The sequence below is a fragment of the Cynoglossus semilaevis genome, chromosome 2 (assembly GCF_000523025.1).
Source record: "Cynoglossus semilaevis isolate Cse_v1.0 chromosome 2, Cse_v1.0, whole genome shotgun sequence".
Lineage (NCBI taxonomy): Eukaryota > Metazoa > Chordata > Actinopteri > Pleuronectiformes > Cynoglossidae > Cynoglossus > Cynoglossus semilaevis.
Genome location: NC_024308.1, coordinates 4407918 through 4424740, shown reverse-complemented (window position 1 = coordinate 4424740; position 16823 = coordinate 4407918). Strand labels below are relative to the sequence as shown.

Here is a 16823-nt window from a genome sequence, read left to right as displayed (position 1 = left end):
TTAATTAAGCTCTTACCTGTGTTGGAGTTGCTGGCTGCACTCTTTTCTTCCGGGTCCTCATCTTCGTCGTTGGCCATGCTAACCACCTCTTCTTCTGGACAAACTTTGTAGTCACTGATGGTCAACTGTCTCCTCTTTGGCACTGCAATCTTCTGCTCTTCAATGTTTTCCTCAAACAAGTTCTCCCATTGACACCCAGTGCTGACCAGTGCATTGGTAGCTGGTTTCATTGACTCTTCTGTCTGGGTTTCCTCTTCTCTTTTATTTACCATAGAAACATCACCTACACATGCGTCTGTCATTTCTTGGCGGCATAAAACTGCAACATGCTTTACAACAAAAGGCACTGTCCCTACCTCAGCATTCTTCGTGTCTGTTTTTGCAAGAACCCCTTTCTCAAATGTAACTTTGGAGGTTTTCTCTTTTAAATGACCTCTAATGACTTCTAGGTCTTTATTGACTGAACTCAGTTGATCGTTTAAAGAAACAATTGTATCCTTTTGGAATTTAATGGTGTCTTGTAAGGTGTCAATTTCGCGCTGTGCTTCAGTGGTCAGTCCAAGTAGTGACTCCATGACCCAAACCTCAGCCTCCTTTGTCTGAACTATGGCCTGGATCCCTTTCTCATGACCCAACGGGAACTCTGTTCCAGTACATTTCTCACAAACATTCACCTTGCTTTCTACAGAAACATCTCTTCTACCCAGGCTGGGGTAGCAAACTATGGAGTCCATTGGCGTGTCTTCCCCAGAGGCTATTGATTTTTTCTTGACAGCTAATACCTGCTCTGGAGCTTTAACTACAGCTGTCGAAGGCTCTGTAGTTCTCTTATCCTTTGCCTCAAATTTTTCAGCTATCTTTTTCAATTCACCAGTTTTTATAATGGCTTTGAGAGCTGATGAGGTTGGAGAATGACTGTGGACCTGGTGAACACTTTGGGTGTGAAGGATCTCTGTTGTTTGGGTAAAGGACTCTGTAGACTTTTGCCTCTGCTTGGCCTCCTCTATAGCTAGCTTCTTCTCCTGCAGAGCCAAGAGGAGCATGTCCTTCTCTTCACGCAGGTTGGCCACCTCTTTTTCTAGTGCAGGAACACCTTTAACTCTTTCTTCCATCTCTTTCAGCTGCTTTAGAGCTGTAGCCATCTGCTCCCTTACTGTCTGCAGTTGGCTGGGAGGGATCGGAGTCACTGCTGACCCTGCAGCTGGTGTACTGTGCCCAGAGGTCTGAGGACTGGGTTTAGACCAGCTACTGTGTAGGAGCTGAGGGGATGGTGAGGATAAGAGCTGTTTTGGAGGATCTGCAAGCTGGAATCTTCCACCATTCTGATGCAGGTTGGTTTGTTCCTGTTGTAGACGCCGGCTGGTTTCCAGTAGAGTTCGTTCAACCCTGGGATTGCGCTGTGGAGGAGGGGGTGGGACTTTAGCTCCAGCAGACAGTGGAGGAACAGTAAGGAGGGTTACAGGAGAAAGAGCGAGGCCCTCGCATGGTGCTGAGCCAAGGCGATTACGAGGTGGTGGAGGTGGAGGTATTTTCCCATCTTCACTGACTGTCGATGAAAGAGACTCTGTGGACGTCCAGCCACTAGTACGCCCTCCCACGCTGTTACTTCTCTGGGAGAGTTTAAGTCCTCTACCCAGTCGACGAGAGTTGATATGTCCTCGACGGAGATTGTGTCCACTCTCTATTTCCTCTACATACTTGAGAAAGTCCAGATCCAGCTGAAAACCATAGGGTGTTTGAACAGAATAAGAACCTGGCTGATCAGGCTCTTCCTGGTTGGAGTAAATGAATGGGGAGCGCAACTCTAAAGAAAAAAGTAAAAAACTTGTTATGGCAAAGGAATGCAATAGTGGTTTGACCCTTTTGGCCATTAGTAAAATATTAAAACCACAATTATTAAACTTATTTTTGTAAAACAATCACATTTTAAAGTGTTATAAAATGAAAAAAGTGAAACAGAAGAGTCTTTGCATCATTTCTTACCAGGCAGTTTTGGATTAACTTGCATTGACTGAGTCATTTTTGTGGACTGGGACTTTTCGTCACACACAGCATCCAATTAGCACTGAGATGAGAAAACAAACAACACAAGAATTCAAAGTCAATATATGTACTTAGGAAGAATGTAACCTTCACTGCTAGGTGTTAACTAAAATCTTAGCACACATTTTTAATCTAATGCAATAACCAAGAAATGCAAATGCCTGTGTGGGGTCTTGCATTCATTTATTGTTAAAGGTCACAGGTCGACATGGTGACCGTTCCCTTTTGACACTGGATAAAAAAGCAGGAAATGGGGAACACAAGAGAAGTCCTTGTCAGGACGCCAATAAACACATCTTCAGTGTGGAGTGTGGAGTATAAGCCTTAAATCCTAGTGCATGTTGTTGGCGTGAGGGTGGAGCTAGAAAATGTAGACAGAACTGACAAAACATGTCAACTCCACAAGTAGGCAATTATCAATCCTGGTTGGCATCCGTAGGACCTTGCTGACAGGCATGTTTCATTTTTTTTTTTTTCAAAATAACATGTTCACATAAATGTGTTCTCTTTGGTAAAGTTGATTTAATTAACTTTAAACTTGGCTCTATACTGTCAGCTCGATACTATTGCAGATATGAACGTCTTAAAGGGCAAAGAGCCCTAAAGAAGTCTGTGTTTTTGTGGCTTGTTAACACTTGTGACCTGTGACTAATTTCTGAAGAGATAAAGAGCTTTTGTTAAGTGGACCTTTTGTTTGCTTTTCTTCCTAAAAAGTGTTGAAGGACATTGAAAATGACATCATTTATACCTCAGAGTGAGCCTGTGGTGCATGTGTGTGCAAGTATCTGCATGTAAATACCTAGATAAGAGTCAGGGAAATAACTAAATCAAACATAGATATAAGTTCTGCTGCTCGATTTCAAGACCACTGGACTGTCTTAATCACATGACCAATATCAAATCAGCTATTTCTCTGCTCTAAGAACATAATTAACAGCTATAAAGAAAAAATGCCTTTACTTGAGTATAACTTCTGGTTTGCATTAGAGTAATTTCTTATATTTCTAACAGATGCATAGATAATATCTTACAATTAAGTTTATATATACAATTAAATATATACTTAAATGCACACATTCTAAAATAACTGTAAATGTCTTAGAGAGAAACAGTATTAACATTTTAACATAGTCAAGGAGAAAGTGACAAGTAAAAAGAAAAAAAAATGTTCCCATCATCCTGACTTTCAGCTACAGGTGTTTCCTCTGTGTTCATATGTTGTACTTAAGGGACACATGCCATATGCACTAAGTGAAGTCAGCCATTTTCTTACAGCACATCAAAACTTTAGTTTCGTTCCAATTCAAGCAGTAGACTTGGCCCTTGGGACTTTGAAGGAATTCACTAGTTTTATCCAGGTTTTTCAGTTTTTCCTAATGCTTGAAATTAATGTAAATATATATTTTTGGAACCTCAAAGTGTATATTAATAAAAAATAATGATAATTGCTTTTTTGTAATGCAGTTGATTTGTTTGTTACCCTTAGGTCATCAGTAAACAACTCGTGCAGCTGGAGTTCAGGCTGATAACCCGGTTACAGCTCCAGACAGCCCTGTAAGAGAGAAAGACAAAGGTCGTCAAAGACCCTGCAAACGAACAGGAACAGCACCAGGTAAAAATATTGAATTACTAAGTGGAGAAACACAGTAAATATCCATGCATTAAAGTCGAGCTCTGGCTAAACTGTTATCTCCAATTACCAGTTTGTTTTCTACACGTTAGCTTAGGCAAATATTGAATTTTAACACTTTCTGTGTATTTTGAAATGTTTTCAGATAAGATGAATGTTTTCCTTTGTAATCATTGATTTTTCTATTAACTCTTGGTAAATCTACATAGAGACAAGATTAACTTTGTTCTGAATCTGCCAAAAAAGGTAACCCTTTCCATTTTGAGATTTAAGTCCTAAACTTTAAGCAGTTTACGAAGTTTTTTTCAGACTGTTTACATGTCTGTTTTGGTCAGACCAACAAAATACTTTATTTTCCTCTGAGCTGTAATCCTACTTAAAGACAAGAATCATCGAGTAGAATCTGCAGTGAACCCTGGCAATATTTCCCAACATCTGTCAAAATAAATCAGATGCCAGAACTCTTCGAAGAGAGACATGAGTCTGCTGCCACAAACTTCACAATCACAGGTGTTGGATCCTTGAGAGACTTTTATAGATTCTTGTCTCTATGTATGTGTTATAAAAATGTGGTTCAAGGCAAAAAGCAACTTCGGGTTCAAATCTATGACTTGTTTGTGTATCTTGACAATATACAGTTGCAGATAAAAAAAACTAACTAGGTACTGTAAGTCTGCTCCCCTCACACACAAACACACACACAAACTGACACGTAATCATTCATTTTTGTGTCAAACGCACACACTCAGAGATGTGTTTTTCAACAGCCTCAGGCACATTCCTACACGAACACATGCTGCTGCAACACACTGGTTGCCCTTTTGACTGACTGAGTGACTGCTGATAATCCACAGGCGCAGTCAGATTATCTGCCATTTTAGACTTCAACTGACAGACAGCTTTTTGTCAGAAGGTCCAACGGGATCCAACCAGACAGATCACCAATTAGCACGTGTAATACTGTAGGCTGTTATAGCTAACCAATGTATTATAATACGCATTAAGGCAAAAACAGAAAAAGTACATGGAAAACAGTGATCTCATTCAGCAGGTTATCTGTTCCTGCTCAGTGTTTCTGTCAGCTGCTTCTCTCAGACCACAGTAAACACAGTCACACAGAGACTTTGAAGAATATGATCTGAATCTGGTGGTTTACGCTGGCCAAAATCAGAGAGCAGCAATTTGAATTTAGTTTTGTATATGAAAACAAGTTATCCAAAACATTCAATCATTGCACATGGTTCATGGATGCCTGTTTATTAAGCAGTTAAATAAAAAACAAGGTAATTAGGAGCAATTATGAGGTTAAATCCTTTGGACGTTTGTTTTTATACGTATTGGAAATTCTGGAATTTGTTTTCTATCTCCTTTTTTCCTTCATTGTGCCATCAAACGGGGCATCAACTGTCTTGAAATGGGTCCTTACATGTCTGTGTGACTTTAGGCAGACAGCAAGTGACAGGCGGACTGTATGTTTTTGGGTGGTCCATCTGTTTCACTCTTGACAACAGTGTCTAAAGAATGCCTGAGTTTTTCACTAAATTTGGTACACATGTTCACAGAACAGGGGCCAAGGCTGTTTTTTTTATAAACACTCAGAAGCGTTGTAACCTGTACCTGTTTTTACTTCCAACAGTAAATGCAATGTTATATTTTCAGACTGCATAACTAGGATAATGTAAGCAGAACTAAATCACCAATTTATTTTTCTCCCAGAACACAAAAGTGATCCAACACCATTGCCAAAGCTGTGCTACATAAGCTAAACCTTATCCTAAGAACATTCCGAGATTCTTTGGACTGAATTAATGTGAACATAGAAATGTTCACATTGATGGGGTTTTTTGTTTGTTTGTTTGTTTTTATTGATGGGGTTTTTTGTTTGTTTCTTTGTTTTGCATTACTTTCCCTATTGAAAATGTACTAAACCTTGATGTATGGAATGAGGTTTGTAGATATAGGTAGAGGAAATATACAGTCTAGTTTTGTTCTTCCTACAGTAGATAACCATAACCAACATAATTTATAGACAGATGTTTAAAAAATTAATCAATATTTGTAGACCTGTAATACACCGAATAACCCAACCAGTTCAAGTCTAACTGTAGTACAGTATGAGGTTTTTCAGTACACCCTCACAGACAGGTCTACAGCTCTACTCAAAGTAGAGAGGATGAGATAACAACAAGCGCACTGTGACTGATTACTTAATTATCATCTCTAGACTAATAATACCCACAGCAATTGGTTAAATAAAACAGAATAAAAAAATTCAATCCTGCATTTACGTATTTACAAAAAGTCATTTCTTCTCACATGACTCTCATCTCTCACTCTTCCCCAAAACACACACTGACAGACACTGGCACACCTCTCAGCTCTTCTCAAGTGTTGCATTTCAAGTGCTGCATTTTTTTCTTTGATTTGATGACAAGCAGCAAATTACAGACCTCACTGAGACACTGCATTCCTTTTCCCTAAACCTTTAGTCTGGACCAGCTGAAAGTCTCACCCAGACACACAAACTTGATTGTCAAGGGTCATAATAGATACTTTGGCACCAGAGTGGCTTTAATATAGGTCTAAAGATGTGTTCGGGAAAACACCACATTTTTTTACTGTGAATGTACAGAGTGGAGAATGGTTAAGATTGTAGTCAATTCAAGTCTAGTTTTATCACTCCATAGGAACCATGAGTGATATAGGTTCAAGTTAGTGGAGCTACGTTTAAATGAGCTTTGTTTGTTATCATTAATTCCTTGATCTTAATTTTTTTTATCTTTCTCGCTATTCCAGGCGGCTGGAGCAAAATCCTAATCCTTCGTGTTTTTGTACTTGGGGAGGAAACCAGAGTACTTGGAGAGGGCAAAACATGCAAATTTCATACAGACAGGCAGGAAATGGAACAAGATCTTCGGGCTGTAAGGCAAGTACACTAACTTCACATTGAAGCACCGAATGCATGCAGCAGATAAACGTGGTTTTTAGGTTTGCTGGGTTTGCATTATGCACATTAAACTACAGTGTCCTTCACAGTCTGGGACAAACAAAAAGAAAACAACTTATCTAAAATGTCTGAACGTGTTTCCCTGAGAACATCAAGCAGAACGATTTCATTATTCAATCACTTGTTCCTTTACATTTAGTAGGAGCATGTGACTTCCTTGACAACTGCCAAGAGCAGAGAGAGTGCCGTGATGATACTAAAGAAGATGTGGGCAGGGAGTTGTGCTGTTTCATGGAAAAGAATATGAGCTGGTCTGAGGCTGGGGCCATGTTCTCAGACTGTGACCTCACCGCCGATGCCACACGTTTTTTAAGGAGAGGCGGGGAGAGGGAGAGACAGGCAGTCTGAATGCCAACATCTTCTCTCACTGACAACAACTTTCTGACCACTTTACATGAGAAAAAAGGGCCCATTCAGAAATCTGGTGGAACTCGGAAACAGAGACATGAATCACAAGCAGAGGCCTCCACTCCTATAGCCATACCATGCAGGGTACAGCTGTCACCTTAGATCCTAGGTTTTAACTAGGTTTAACTGATGGTTGTTAGTGTATTCAGCAGTTTGGACACTCCACTCAGTTTTTTTCTCATTTCCCTCTATTTTAAAATAATTTGCCATGTTTCTGTGTAATTATGATCCCCAGTAGAAATAAATAATAAAATAAGACACTAAATTAGAATCAGGCTAGTGATCCTCAGTAGAAATAAATAATAAGACACTAAATTAGAATCAGGCTAGGTTAGGCTAATAAATATCTTAGCCTACCCTAGCCTTCAGGTGAAACCTGTTTTATGTTCTAAACTAAATTTTATTGTTTGATTTGTTGCTTTACATTTCTAAATGATCATTGGGGGTCTACAGCTCCACAGAACAGATAGGTCACCCAGCCTAATGGTGAAAACTGTTTATGTGTACTCTCTTTAGAAATAGAGATCATCTATTTTGCAAAAATAATATTAATAACAAGGGGAGGTCACTACCCCAACTACACCAAAGCCTAATCTGTTGTTGAGCCTTAGAAAATGGAAAAACACAGTAAAAGACCTTTAACACTGCTGCTCAGACAAATGTGCAGTTTCCTAAAGGGAAGCCTGCTTTTCTCTTAATAAATCCTCCCACTCTAATATACACACATACACTGTTCCATGCCCCTGCAGGAGACCTCCTATTGTCTTGCAGCAGGAACTTTAGGGAAGGGATGAAGGGATGTCCTGCCAGGAAGACCATCAGGCAACTCTGAAAGCTGCTTCCTGAAGGCAGCAGGAAAATGCTGGGAAGACTGGGATGAGGCAAAAGTGAAGTGCTGAACAAATAAAACCTCCGACACAAACATCTACTGCAGCCAACAACAGCTCAGAGCTGGACATCACATGATGATGGTGAGGACTCCAGTCTTTTTCTGCACTAAACTCACACATTCAGTAACAGTAGCACATAACGGTACCTTATCTTCTTATCTATTCCTTATAAACACACACTGTTATTTAGTCCTTTTTAATAAGTTTGTCAATATTAGTTGTCTTTCACTGTGTGTTAAAGGACAAAAACATCCTAAGTCACAGTCAGCTTGCTTTTCCTCCCTTTTCCTTCCAAATTCCCGCAAACACATTCAGGAACATTCAGCCTCCACAATGAGCCATTGTGCCTCTTTGTGAAGACGATGTTTTCCAAAAGTTGGGAGGCCTGGCCGTTTCCCTCCCCCTTCATGTCACAAAGTGTCACAAAGTGAATTCAGTACAATTACTGTGGATCTCTGAGCATTTTAAAGGATAATTGGCGATCAAACTGGACTGGAAGTTCAAAAGGAAGGAGAAAGAGAGACCACTGCCAATAGATTCTGTTTCTGTGAAAAGTTGGCCTGTTTAGGGAACTGTAAATGCTTAGAAATCATTAAAAAGGCATTTCTGCATCAATTTACAAGAACGAAAAAAGCCAAACACAACAATTTGCATTAGTTGGAAAAACTGTACTGCTGTTGTTCATCCAGTAAATATGGAACCACAGAACCTGACTTGTGGAAACAATGATGGCATAAAGTTTACTGCCTACAGAGACTTCATCCACAACATGTAGAGCAGCAACAAGTTGACTGGGGCTCAAAACTTACTTTTCTTCAATTTTTCCAAACTCTCCAAGTTTTTAGCTCTAATGTGTTTTAGGTTTTCACAGGCTTTAACAGAACCATGACAAACGATCCTGTATAAATGTAAGTGACACAAAAACAACACAAACAATCCTGTATAAATGTAAGTGACACAAAACAAGATTATTTTGCCAGATTTTACCCACAGCTCCCATGCATATCCCTCTGTTCCACCTCTGTAACACTTGATGCATTCAGTTGGCTGCAGTTAGTTTGACAAACCGTGAGGTCTATTATCCCTCATCAGGCCGAGTTAGTCTGTTAGTTTTTGCATTCTACAACTGAAAGTTGTGTAGTCTGTCCCCAGCTGTAGATGTCAACACACTGATTTTCATCTGCTTTAAATAATCTAATCTTTGCATTTTCAAACAAAACATTTTGTAGTCAAAGCAAATAAAAAAGGGAATTATTTCCCATGATTGCTAATGTTTATTTTAGATGACCTACATTTCTGGTCTAGAGATTTAGGTTTATGGGGAGACTCTGACCGATTTGTTTCCATCAACCATCAAGCCATCTGGAGACAACAGTAGCAACTGCCGTCTCCAGATGGTTTAATACACAAACGACAGAAAAAGACCAGATGTCAGACTCTGCTTTTCTTCTGAGAAAAACAACTACGATGTGTGTGTTATCATGTTATTTTCTTCAGTGGCAGAAATTATACCAGTTTAGCATCTCTTTGATGAAGAGTCACAGGGTAATGACAAGGCAGAGGACACATACGTAAGACTTTGAAAGGCTTTAAAACGCATCTTTACTGAGAAAAGAACCGCTCCCGTGGAAAATGCATGTTTGTGAACTTTTATCGCAGTTTTTTATAATGCAGTGAATTGGTAAGACCTTCATAGATAAGTTCATCTGGGCTTCAGAGGACACTTTTTTTCTCAAGCTTCGACTTGCAACATAATTAAGTGGACTATATTCAAATTTTTCTATAAAGTCTCCTTTAAAGCCACAGGGCGGATGCTTAAACTTCTCCAAAAAAATAATGTCAACTATAAAATGGAACATAAAAAGTGGGAAAACAAAAGCAACTTTCTTTTTGATTTGTCAGCTGCAGTGTGGGTGGAACATGGCAGTGTTTTGTCTTTTCTGCATTTTGTTCTATGACTTCATAGGGCAGGGGTTGCTTTTCTACAGACATCCCAGCACCAAAACACAACATTTGTTCCATTATGAGCCAGTGAACAGAGGTGATCTCTGTGCTGCCCCTGCCTTTAGGAAACTAGGCCCCTGTTCTGAAGAGTGAAACTTGAGTTCAAGGTCTCACTCGCTCGGCACCTCAGACTCCTCTCAGGCACCAGGAAGCACAAGCAGAAACAGTGTGTGGACATTTTTACGATGGCGACAGAGAAGGTCTGAATGCAACCACAAAACTTTCATTGTGTATTCCAAAAATAAAAATGGCGTTCGAGGGTTTCTGGCACCACTGTTGCATGGACTAAGCTTTTCCAAAAGCAGCCGTGGTTTGATTCTTTTGGAGAGACGCAGCTGGTTTATGCAGAGCAGGAATCTGATGATTTCAGTGCTCGAGACTCAGGAGTCAACATTTTCATCCATTTATTGTTTAAAATAAGTTACCATTAAATCTTTAACACACAAGCTGCCCGAAAAGTGAAGAACATCACACGATGCTGCAGTGTGTGGTGTTTCTCAACCAGATGTGAGTGCACAAACCAAGATTATCTCGTTCCCAAACCCTGACGATACTTACGTAAATTAACATGTGCATTTTTAGATGATGGGTTTTTGTTGTATTGTTTCTCAGACAGCAGGGATACTGCAGCAGCAATTGCAGACCTCACTGACAGGCACATAAATTAATCCAGGAACCCTCCTTTAGATTGTCTAGCTGTTTGTAGGCGGTGTAAACTATCCAATAACAGCAGACAATGTTGCAATTAATAGCTGAACTGATGACCTCTCTGGGAAAGGAATATCAGGTAGTTAAACATTTTGATAAAGTGTTTCCAACAATTACCCTTAACAGGAGAACAAGGTAGAGGATGGATGGTTGGAAGATGGGTGAATTATATTGTGTTGTTTATATCCAGTTGTTTTCCACATTAAGTTCCTTTAATCCAATGTGACTATGTGTGTTGTTGTCCAGTTTCTTGTATGAACAAAATGAGAGATGCTAAGTGATTTATGTAAAAGATAAAATGAATTATCTAATGATCATGTTATAAAACATCAGACTAACCAGTTTAACATGATTCCATTAATTTGTTTGTTTATGAGAATCATTCATCTTGGAGCATCTGTCTTTGGTTTATCTGTGGTATCTCATGATCCTGAGACAATTCGCTCATTCATTCATGCATCTGCCATGTTAAAAGTCTTAGTTAAGAGTCACAAGTAAAAACCTACAACAACAAATACCACCACCAGTGACCATGGAGCTCATCTTGTATGTTATGCAGTCACACATATCCCAAACCTATTTACACAGCTTTATTGGCTGTCACTTTAATAGGTGCAGCTCATGACACAATGTCACCACAATATCACGTACAAAGGGAAACCTATTTAACATTTGGTTGCAGCCCACATAGTGAAGCCTAAATTGGGACACAGCCACAAAGGCCCTTGTATGCTCGAGTATTCAAACTGGCAATCTTGTGTCCTTAAAAGCAACAGCGCTAACTGTATCACTGTGTCTCCATTTGGTTTAAAATGTAAAATGTAGAAAATACATTTTAAACATTTCTTGATTTGCATTTTGTATTGGAATGGAACTTCAATACCACTAACTGCAAATGTGCCATACAAATAACATTCCCTCTTTACTTTCTTCTCCTTACAAACTCTCAGCAGCCACTAAACAAGCTGAGGTAGATTTCCATCTTTTTCAGGGGACAGTTTAAAGAAACCAAATCCAGTTAAAAACAGGTTAAAAATCAGGCTTGATATATTTGAAATTTTGAATAGTTGCCAGGTGAGAAAACTGAACTGAAACTGTGAACGCATTACATAAAGACGTAGTAATACTGTAGAACATAGTACTGTCTTCATTTAACCTTAATGTCAAAAACAGATTAATCCCATAAATTGTGTTGAATATTTATTTTTTCAAAAACACAACCTATCTCTGAAGAACCAACAAGTCAAACATGTTTGTATATAGTGTTAACTCCATTACAGACTGGACAGCTTCAGAATTTCAGAGAGTCACGAGTCATAGGTTAATTAAAAAGTGCTGCTTCCTTAACACAATCAACTTGACTTCCAAATCTCAAATTCAGTACAAAACAACTGAGTTATGAAGTGACACTACAGTGGAACAATTGACTCCTTTCACATTGCAAGACACAGATGGACTTGCTGTGATTTTCCCCTTAAGAGATGTGTCTAACATCATGTGAATGCAGTTGGAGATTACAGTCTCTCATCACAATAATAACAACAATAATCAGTTGCTGTCTCCCGGTTAACTGTTTTCTTCTGTTTACTTCTCAGGATACCGACAGAAGCTGCCAACACACCAGTCCGTCTTTGTAACAGGCTGCCCAGAGACATCTTTTTTGGGATGTGCGCATTCCCATTCCGTCTGCCTCCTCTACTGCTCACCTTCCTCTTCAACTCTTAACAGTTACTGCACCTGCTGCTTTTACTCTCTTTGTCTCAGCCGTAAGTTGCATGATCAATCCTGTATCAACAGCAAACTAATTGGGAAAAGTGCATAATTTAAGCAATAACCTCCTGCACATTGACTCACTCACATAAATGGCCTCCAGCTTGGAAAGCGTTCCAGCTTTTATTACTTTTGCCAACCAGGAGTAGTTGTCTGACACAGCAGTAAAGCATCTGCTCTCTGTTTTTCATTGCTTTGGCTTCGGGCACTACATCAGTACAGGGTTTATACAATCACCATGTGATTCAGCAGATAGCTCTGAAAATATAAGAATTTCCTTTTAGACTCTCATAACAGCTGCTTTTAATCTCATTAGAGAACTTTTGGAAAACTTGATAAAAACAGCGTTTGTGCAGCTCACCCTGTATAACACATACTCTTTTGCTTTTGCCATGTTATATAACGGAATTACAATTTGTTTTGTCATTGTAGGTATTTACAGAACAGAGATGAGGCAGGCAAAGGCCAACCAAATTAAAATAAGTATAAGTTTTGTTAAAGTTAAGTTTGGTCAAAGAAAAATAACTACAATCAGCCAGGGAGTAATACTAAGTTGCCAACAACAGTTAAGTTAACAGAGCATGCAAATGGGAAAACAAAGAAAAACATTTGACAAAAGATCGCTTGACGTGCCCAAGGACAAAAATATAAGTAAAAGGGAAATTGTTCTCTCTTGTTTTTAGTATTATTGTTGCTGCAGCGAGCTGACTTTGTTGCAAAAACTCCTTTAAATGAAAAGGCTTTATATCCCGGCTTGTTGGTTATAAGTAGAATAAACCACTCAAACCTTGGGAACAGACCACTAAGGTAAAGTAGCACACACCATTTGCATGTTTACTTTTTATAGTGCCATAATTTCTATGAAGTGGTTACAAAAATAAACATCAAACACATTGCCAGTGTCAGTCAACCCCCTGCCTAAATGCATCTATTACCATTACCATGGCAAATAGGTTTTTACACCTACCAAAATATATATTTCCTAGTGATACAAGATGTAAAGCCTGATTGTGGTGATGAATTGGTTGAAGTGTAAAGACACCATTTTAACTCCTATAAACATAGGTACTTTGGTGACACTAATATGCAATACCCTATGATGGATAGAGTGGCAGCGACGACAAAATTAGACAGACTTAAAAGACCTCAGTTACTTTGAGAAACACTAGATTACATAGGCTGGATTAAGCTGCTTCATAAAATTATTAAAATATAGTTTGGTCACAACTTTATATTCTTTATTTGTGCCAAAATTTAACTGCCTCATCTGCTTTGTAGTCCTGTCTATAAATGGGTTTGGGCTGCAGGAAAAAGATGTAGGAACCACTGGGTAATAATAATGTAACTATCTAGGTGGTAATAATTAACTTTTAAACATAAGCGCCATTAAGAAAAACGTGTCTGAGTTTAATGATCACTGCATTTTTGGGATGGTTTACAGCACAATGATATCCTGAGGGAACAGAGGACATCTTTGTGTCCAACAAAAGCACTTCACTGTGTCCATGACCAACTGTCACACTCTGATGCCGTGAAACTTTTACTCCATTTAATCTAATCATTGCTGCAGCTACATGTTGTCACTTATTTTGAACAGTGGTTCTTTAACAATATTAAGATGAATTGCAATGCATCTAACCTAAAATTATAATGCCTGTATCAGTGCTTGGTGAAGACCAATTGTTGCCAACTAGCTCTAAAATTATAATGCCTGCAACAATTGGTCTTCACCAAGCACTGGTGAAGACCAATTGTTGCCAACTAGCATTTGCGGCTGTAACTGTTTATCTTGTTTGGAAAATTTACATTTGAGGTTTAAGTGGCATTACCCTTTTCAAATATATGCACCAGAACTTCATAATAATTGTCACAAGACTCATCGGATTGTGGGATAAAGTCCTCAAAAGATAAATATTTGGGGTTTTAAAGTTCTCCTGAACACCAAATATTTACTTTTCACAATATATTGCTATGCTTTATTTCAGATTATAGATGCCCCTGTGTCTGCGCAAGAGAAATGTCAGGAGCCGTGTGTTCACCTTGACACACTGTTTTACCTCACAACTGACCAGAAGTGCGGAAAAATAAGAATTGCTCACCGCTGGCTGTCATTGCATGGGCCATGTATGCAGTATCCCAGCAGGCTTTGCGTTTTCAACTGACATACTGAACTGTGTACGTAGCATTTGTTATTTCAGCTTTTACTTTTCACACTCCAGCACAAGCAGCATGGAGTGTCGGGGTGCTAAATTTAAAAGCAAATGTAATCGCTCTAATTATACAACAGCATGCATTTTATTAGTCTGTAGGGCTCATGAACAAGAACATTGAGCCAAATTTAATTCAGGTGTAATTAAATAAACTCACAATCAAGTCTAAGTGGCAAACAAGGTAAAGAAAGCATGCACTGGAAAAGCGTCTTTGACAGAAAATTCACTTCTCACCCTTTTCAGAGACTGCAGTGAGAAATGACTACTGGTGTGTTACACTGACCTGCTGCCACCCCATACTGTGCATCTATTTTTGAGGTGACTGTGGTAAGTCAAACCCCAGGGTCCTGTTGCAACAGTCCCCTCTCTCTTGAGAGAGCTAAGGAAAACCATTAGGAGTTTTGTACTGTACACATTTAAAATAACAGGAGTAGAAAAAATGTTTTTCTTTGTCTAAATTTGATATTTTTGGGATAAATTGAAGTAAACCATGTCACCTTTTTTTAGATAAAACCTGCATAAATGAACACGAATATTCAAGTCTAACGGGGGAAAAACATAAGTACCGGTAGATGAAAATGGTTGCAAAATATTGAACAAAAATCTTAAGACTATCCTGAGCATAGATTAGATCATTGCAATTACTGTAATTGTAATTGTAAGTGATATAAAAAGTATAAATACTACGCATAGGTGGTTCCATTATGTGGTACTAACGTACACCTGACTAGGAAGCAGAAAGCAGATAGTCCACATATGTGGTTCCTCCAAGGGGCAGCCTGATGGATCTGATCTGCTGTTAACACAAGAGTTTTCCCCAAGAGTGGGATCAATAAAATTATTATTATTATTATTATTATTACATGGGGTCTGTACACTCAAACCATCAATACAATAAGGACAATGTGACAGTTCAATGGGTGGTGACAGTAATGCGGTGATCATCCCCTGTAATTTCTACTGAATTATTAATCTGTCAGTCAGGTTTATTTATGAGTCCATTCAAACTCCATATATCCGGTTCATTGGTTGTTAACTTATATTTCCTCTAAATAACTCTCCATTCACACTGAAACATCATATTTCAGCTTAAGTTAATGGTTTGTGTGTTTTAAGATAATTATCAATTAGTATATAATAGTTAAAACACACTGAAAGGCTGTATAACGCTCCATAATAAGAATAAATAAATAAATAAACAGTAGGACTTTTCAGTATTTTTCCAGTGTCTACAGAGGATTTCTGCAACTTTACTTTCTGTCAAACTCAACAGCACCTTCTGTAAATATCTGGAAGTGACCTTTGCTAAAGGTCTTGGTTCAAACCAGTGTCACTAAATCTGAACATCAACAAATACAGGGGGGGGAGGACTGTACTCCGGAATCCTGTGGGAACTAAGACAATGCAGAGCAAAATTACAGACACTTCTGACAACAGAGTTAAGGGGGAATTTCCGTCCACAGTTCTGAAACGGCCTCACCCGCCACAGTGTCTGCGAGCAGCTATTTATCCTCTGTCTGCCTCAGATCTACTGTACCAACAACACCAAGTCTGAATTTAACATATAATAACATATAATTAGACCCATAAAATACACAATTTTCTGCTTTGTTTGTTAACATTAATCTTAATTTTAAGACAAACAAAAAAAAACCCAAATCATTGGATTTATTAGATGTGATAGAAACAACCAAAATATAAAAAACTTGAAATATAAGAAACATACATAAATTTAACATCATTGTGTAAAGAAGTTTATTTTCTACGGATGTTTTCCCCCTGTAGTTACAATAATAATAAAAACAACGTGTTATAAACTTATAAGTACTGCTAATGACAACAGACATTCACGTGTGTGATCATCTATTCACCATAAAACTTTAGAAGAACATCCAAATTGACCAGCTTTTAGTCGTTCGCTCCAACAATCGATTACTCAAATATCCAATCAGCTAATCGGTCCTTAAGCATCATGGGTCCGCGGGTGTGTGGATTTGTATTTGTGTGTGAGAATCGATGCCTCGGGCTCTTCCTTACCTTTAGGCGTCTCTTCCTCAGGTCACAATGAAACTTGTCATGACTTTCGAAGGAGGTAGGAAAAGTTTGGGAGGAGAGGAGTGGAGAAAAACTTCCCACCCCAGTAACTGAAGCGG

The 16823-nt window shown here is 38.7% G+C and overlaps 1 protein-coding gene and 2 long non-coding RNA genes across 8 annotated transcripts in view; 2 read left to right on the top strand and 1 right to left on the bottom strand.

Annotated features, from left to right (window-relative positions):
• The window catches only part of LOC103394783 (uncharacterized), a 22855-nt gene extending 15493 nt beyond the window's left edge, over positions 1 to 7362 (top strand). For 2 of the 4 annotated variants that reach the window (XR_003049023.1, XR_003049021.1), the window contains exons 6-8: positions 1122 to 1331; positions 3530 to 3655; positions 6470 to 7362. This is a non-coding gene — a long non-coding RNA (uncharacterized LOC103394783). Of the gene's footprint in view, positions 1 to 1121; positions 1332 to 1352; positions 1485 to 3529; positions 3656 to 6469 lie in introns of those variants that run through there. The other 2 variants (XR_001759851.2, XR_003049022.1) reach the window with 2 other exon arrangements.
• The window catches only part of kank3 (KN motif and ankyrin repeat domains 3), a 21428-nt gene extending 4608 nt beyond the window's left edge, over positions 1 to 16820 (bottom strand). The window contains exons 1-4 of one of the 2 annotated variants that reach the window (XM_025053615.1): positions 16708 to 16820; positions 3524 to 3595; positions 1984 to 2065; positions 17 to 1804 (exon numbers count right to left, since the gene is read on the bottom strand). In XM_025053615.1, the coding sequence (XP_024909383.1) occupies positions 17 to 1804; positions 1984 to 2020 (1825 nt within the window). In that variant the 5' untranslated portion in view covers positions 2021 to 2065; positions 3524 to 3595; positions 16708 to 16820. Of the gene's footprint in view, positions 1 to 16; positions 1805 to 1983; positions 2066 to 3523; positions 5514 to 16707 lie in introns of those variants that run through there. The other variant, XM_017031233.2, reaches the window with a different exon arrangement.
• On the top strand, positions 7379 to 16823 carry LOC103394775 (uncharacterized). Of its 2 annotated transcripts, XR_003049024.1 has the most exons (5): positions 7379 to 8059; positions 12286 to 12456; positions 14446 to 14635; positions 14914 to 14997; positions 16729 to 16823. It is a non-coding gene; the product is annotated as an uncharacterized LOC103394775 (long non-coding RNA). The 2 variants fall into 2 exon arrangements; XR_001759852.2 differs by lacking the exon at positions 16729 to 16823 and having other exon boundaries at positions 14914 to 16534.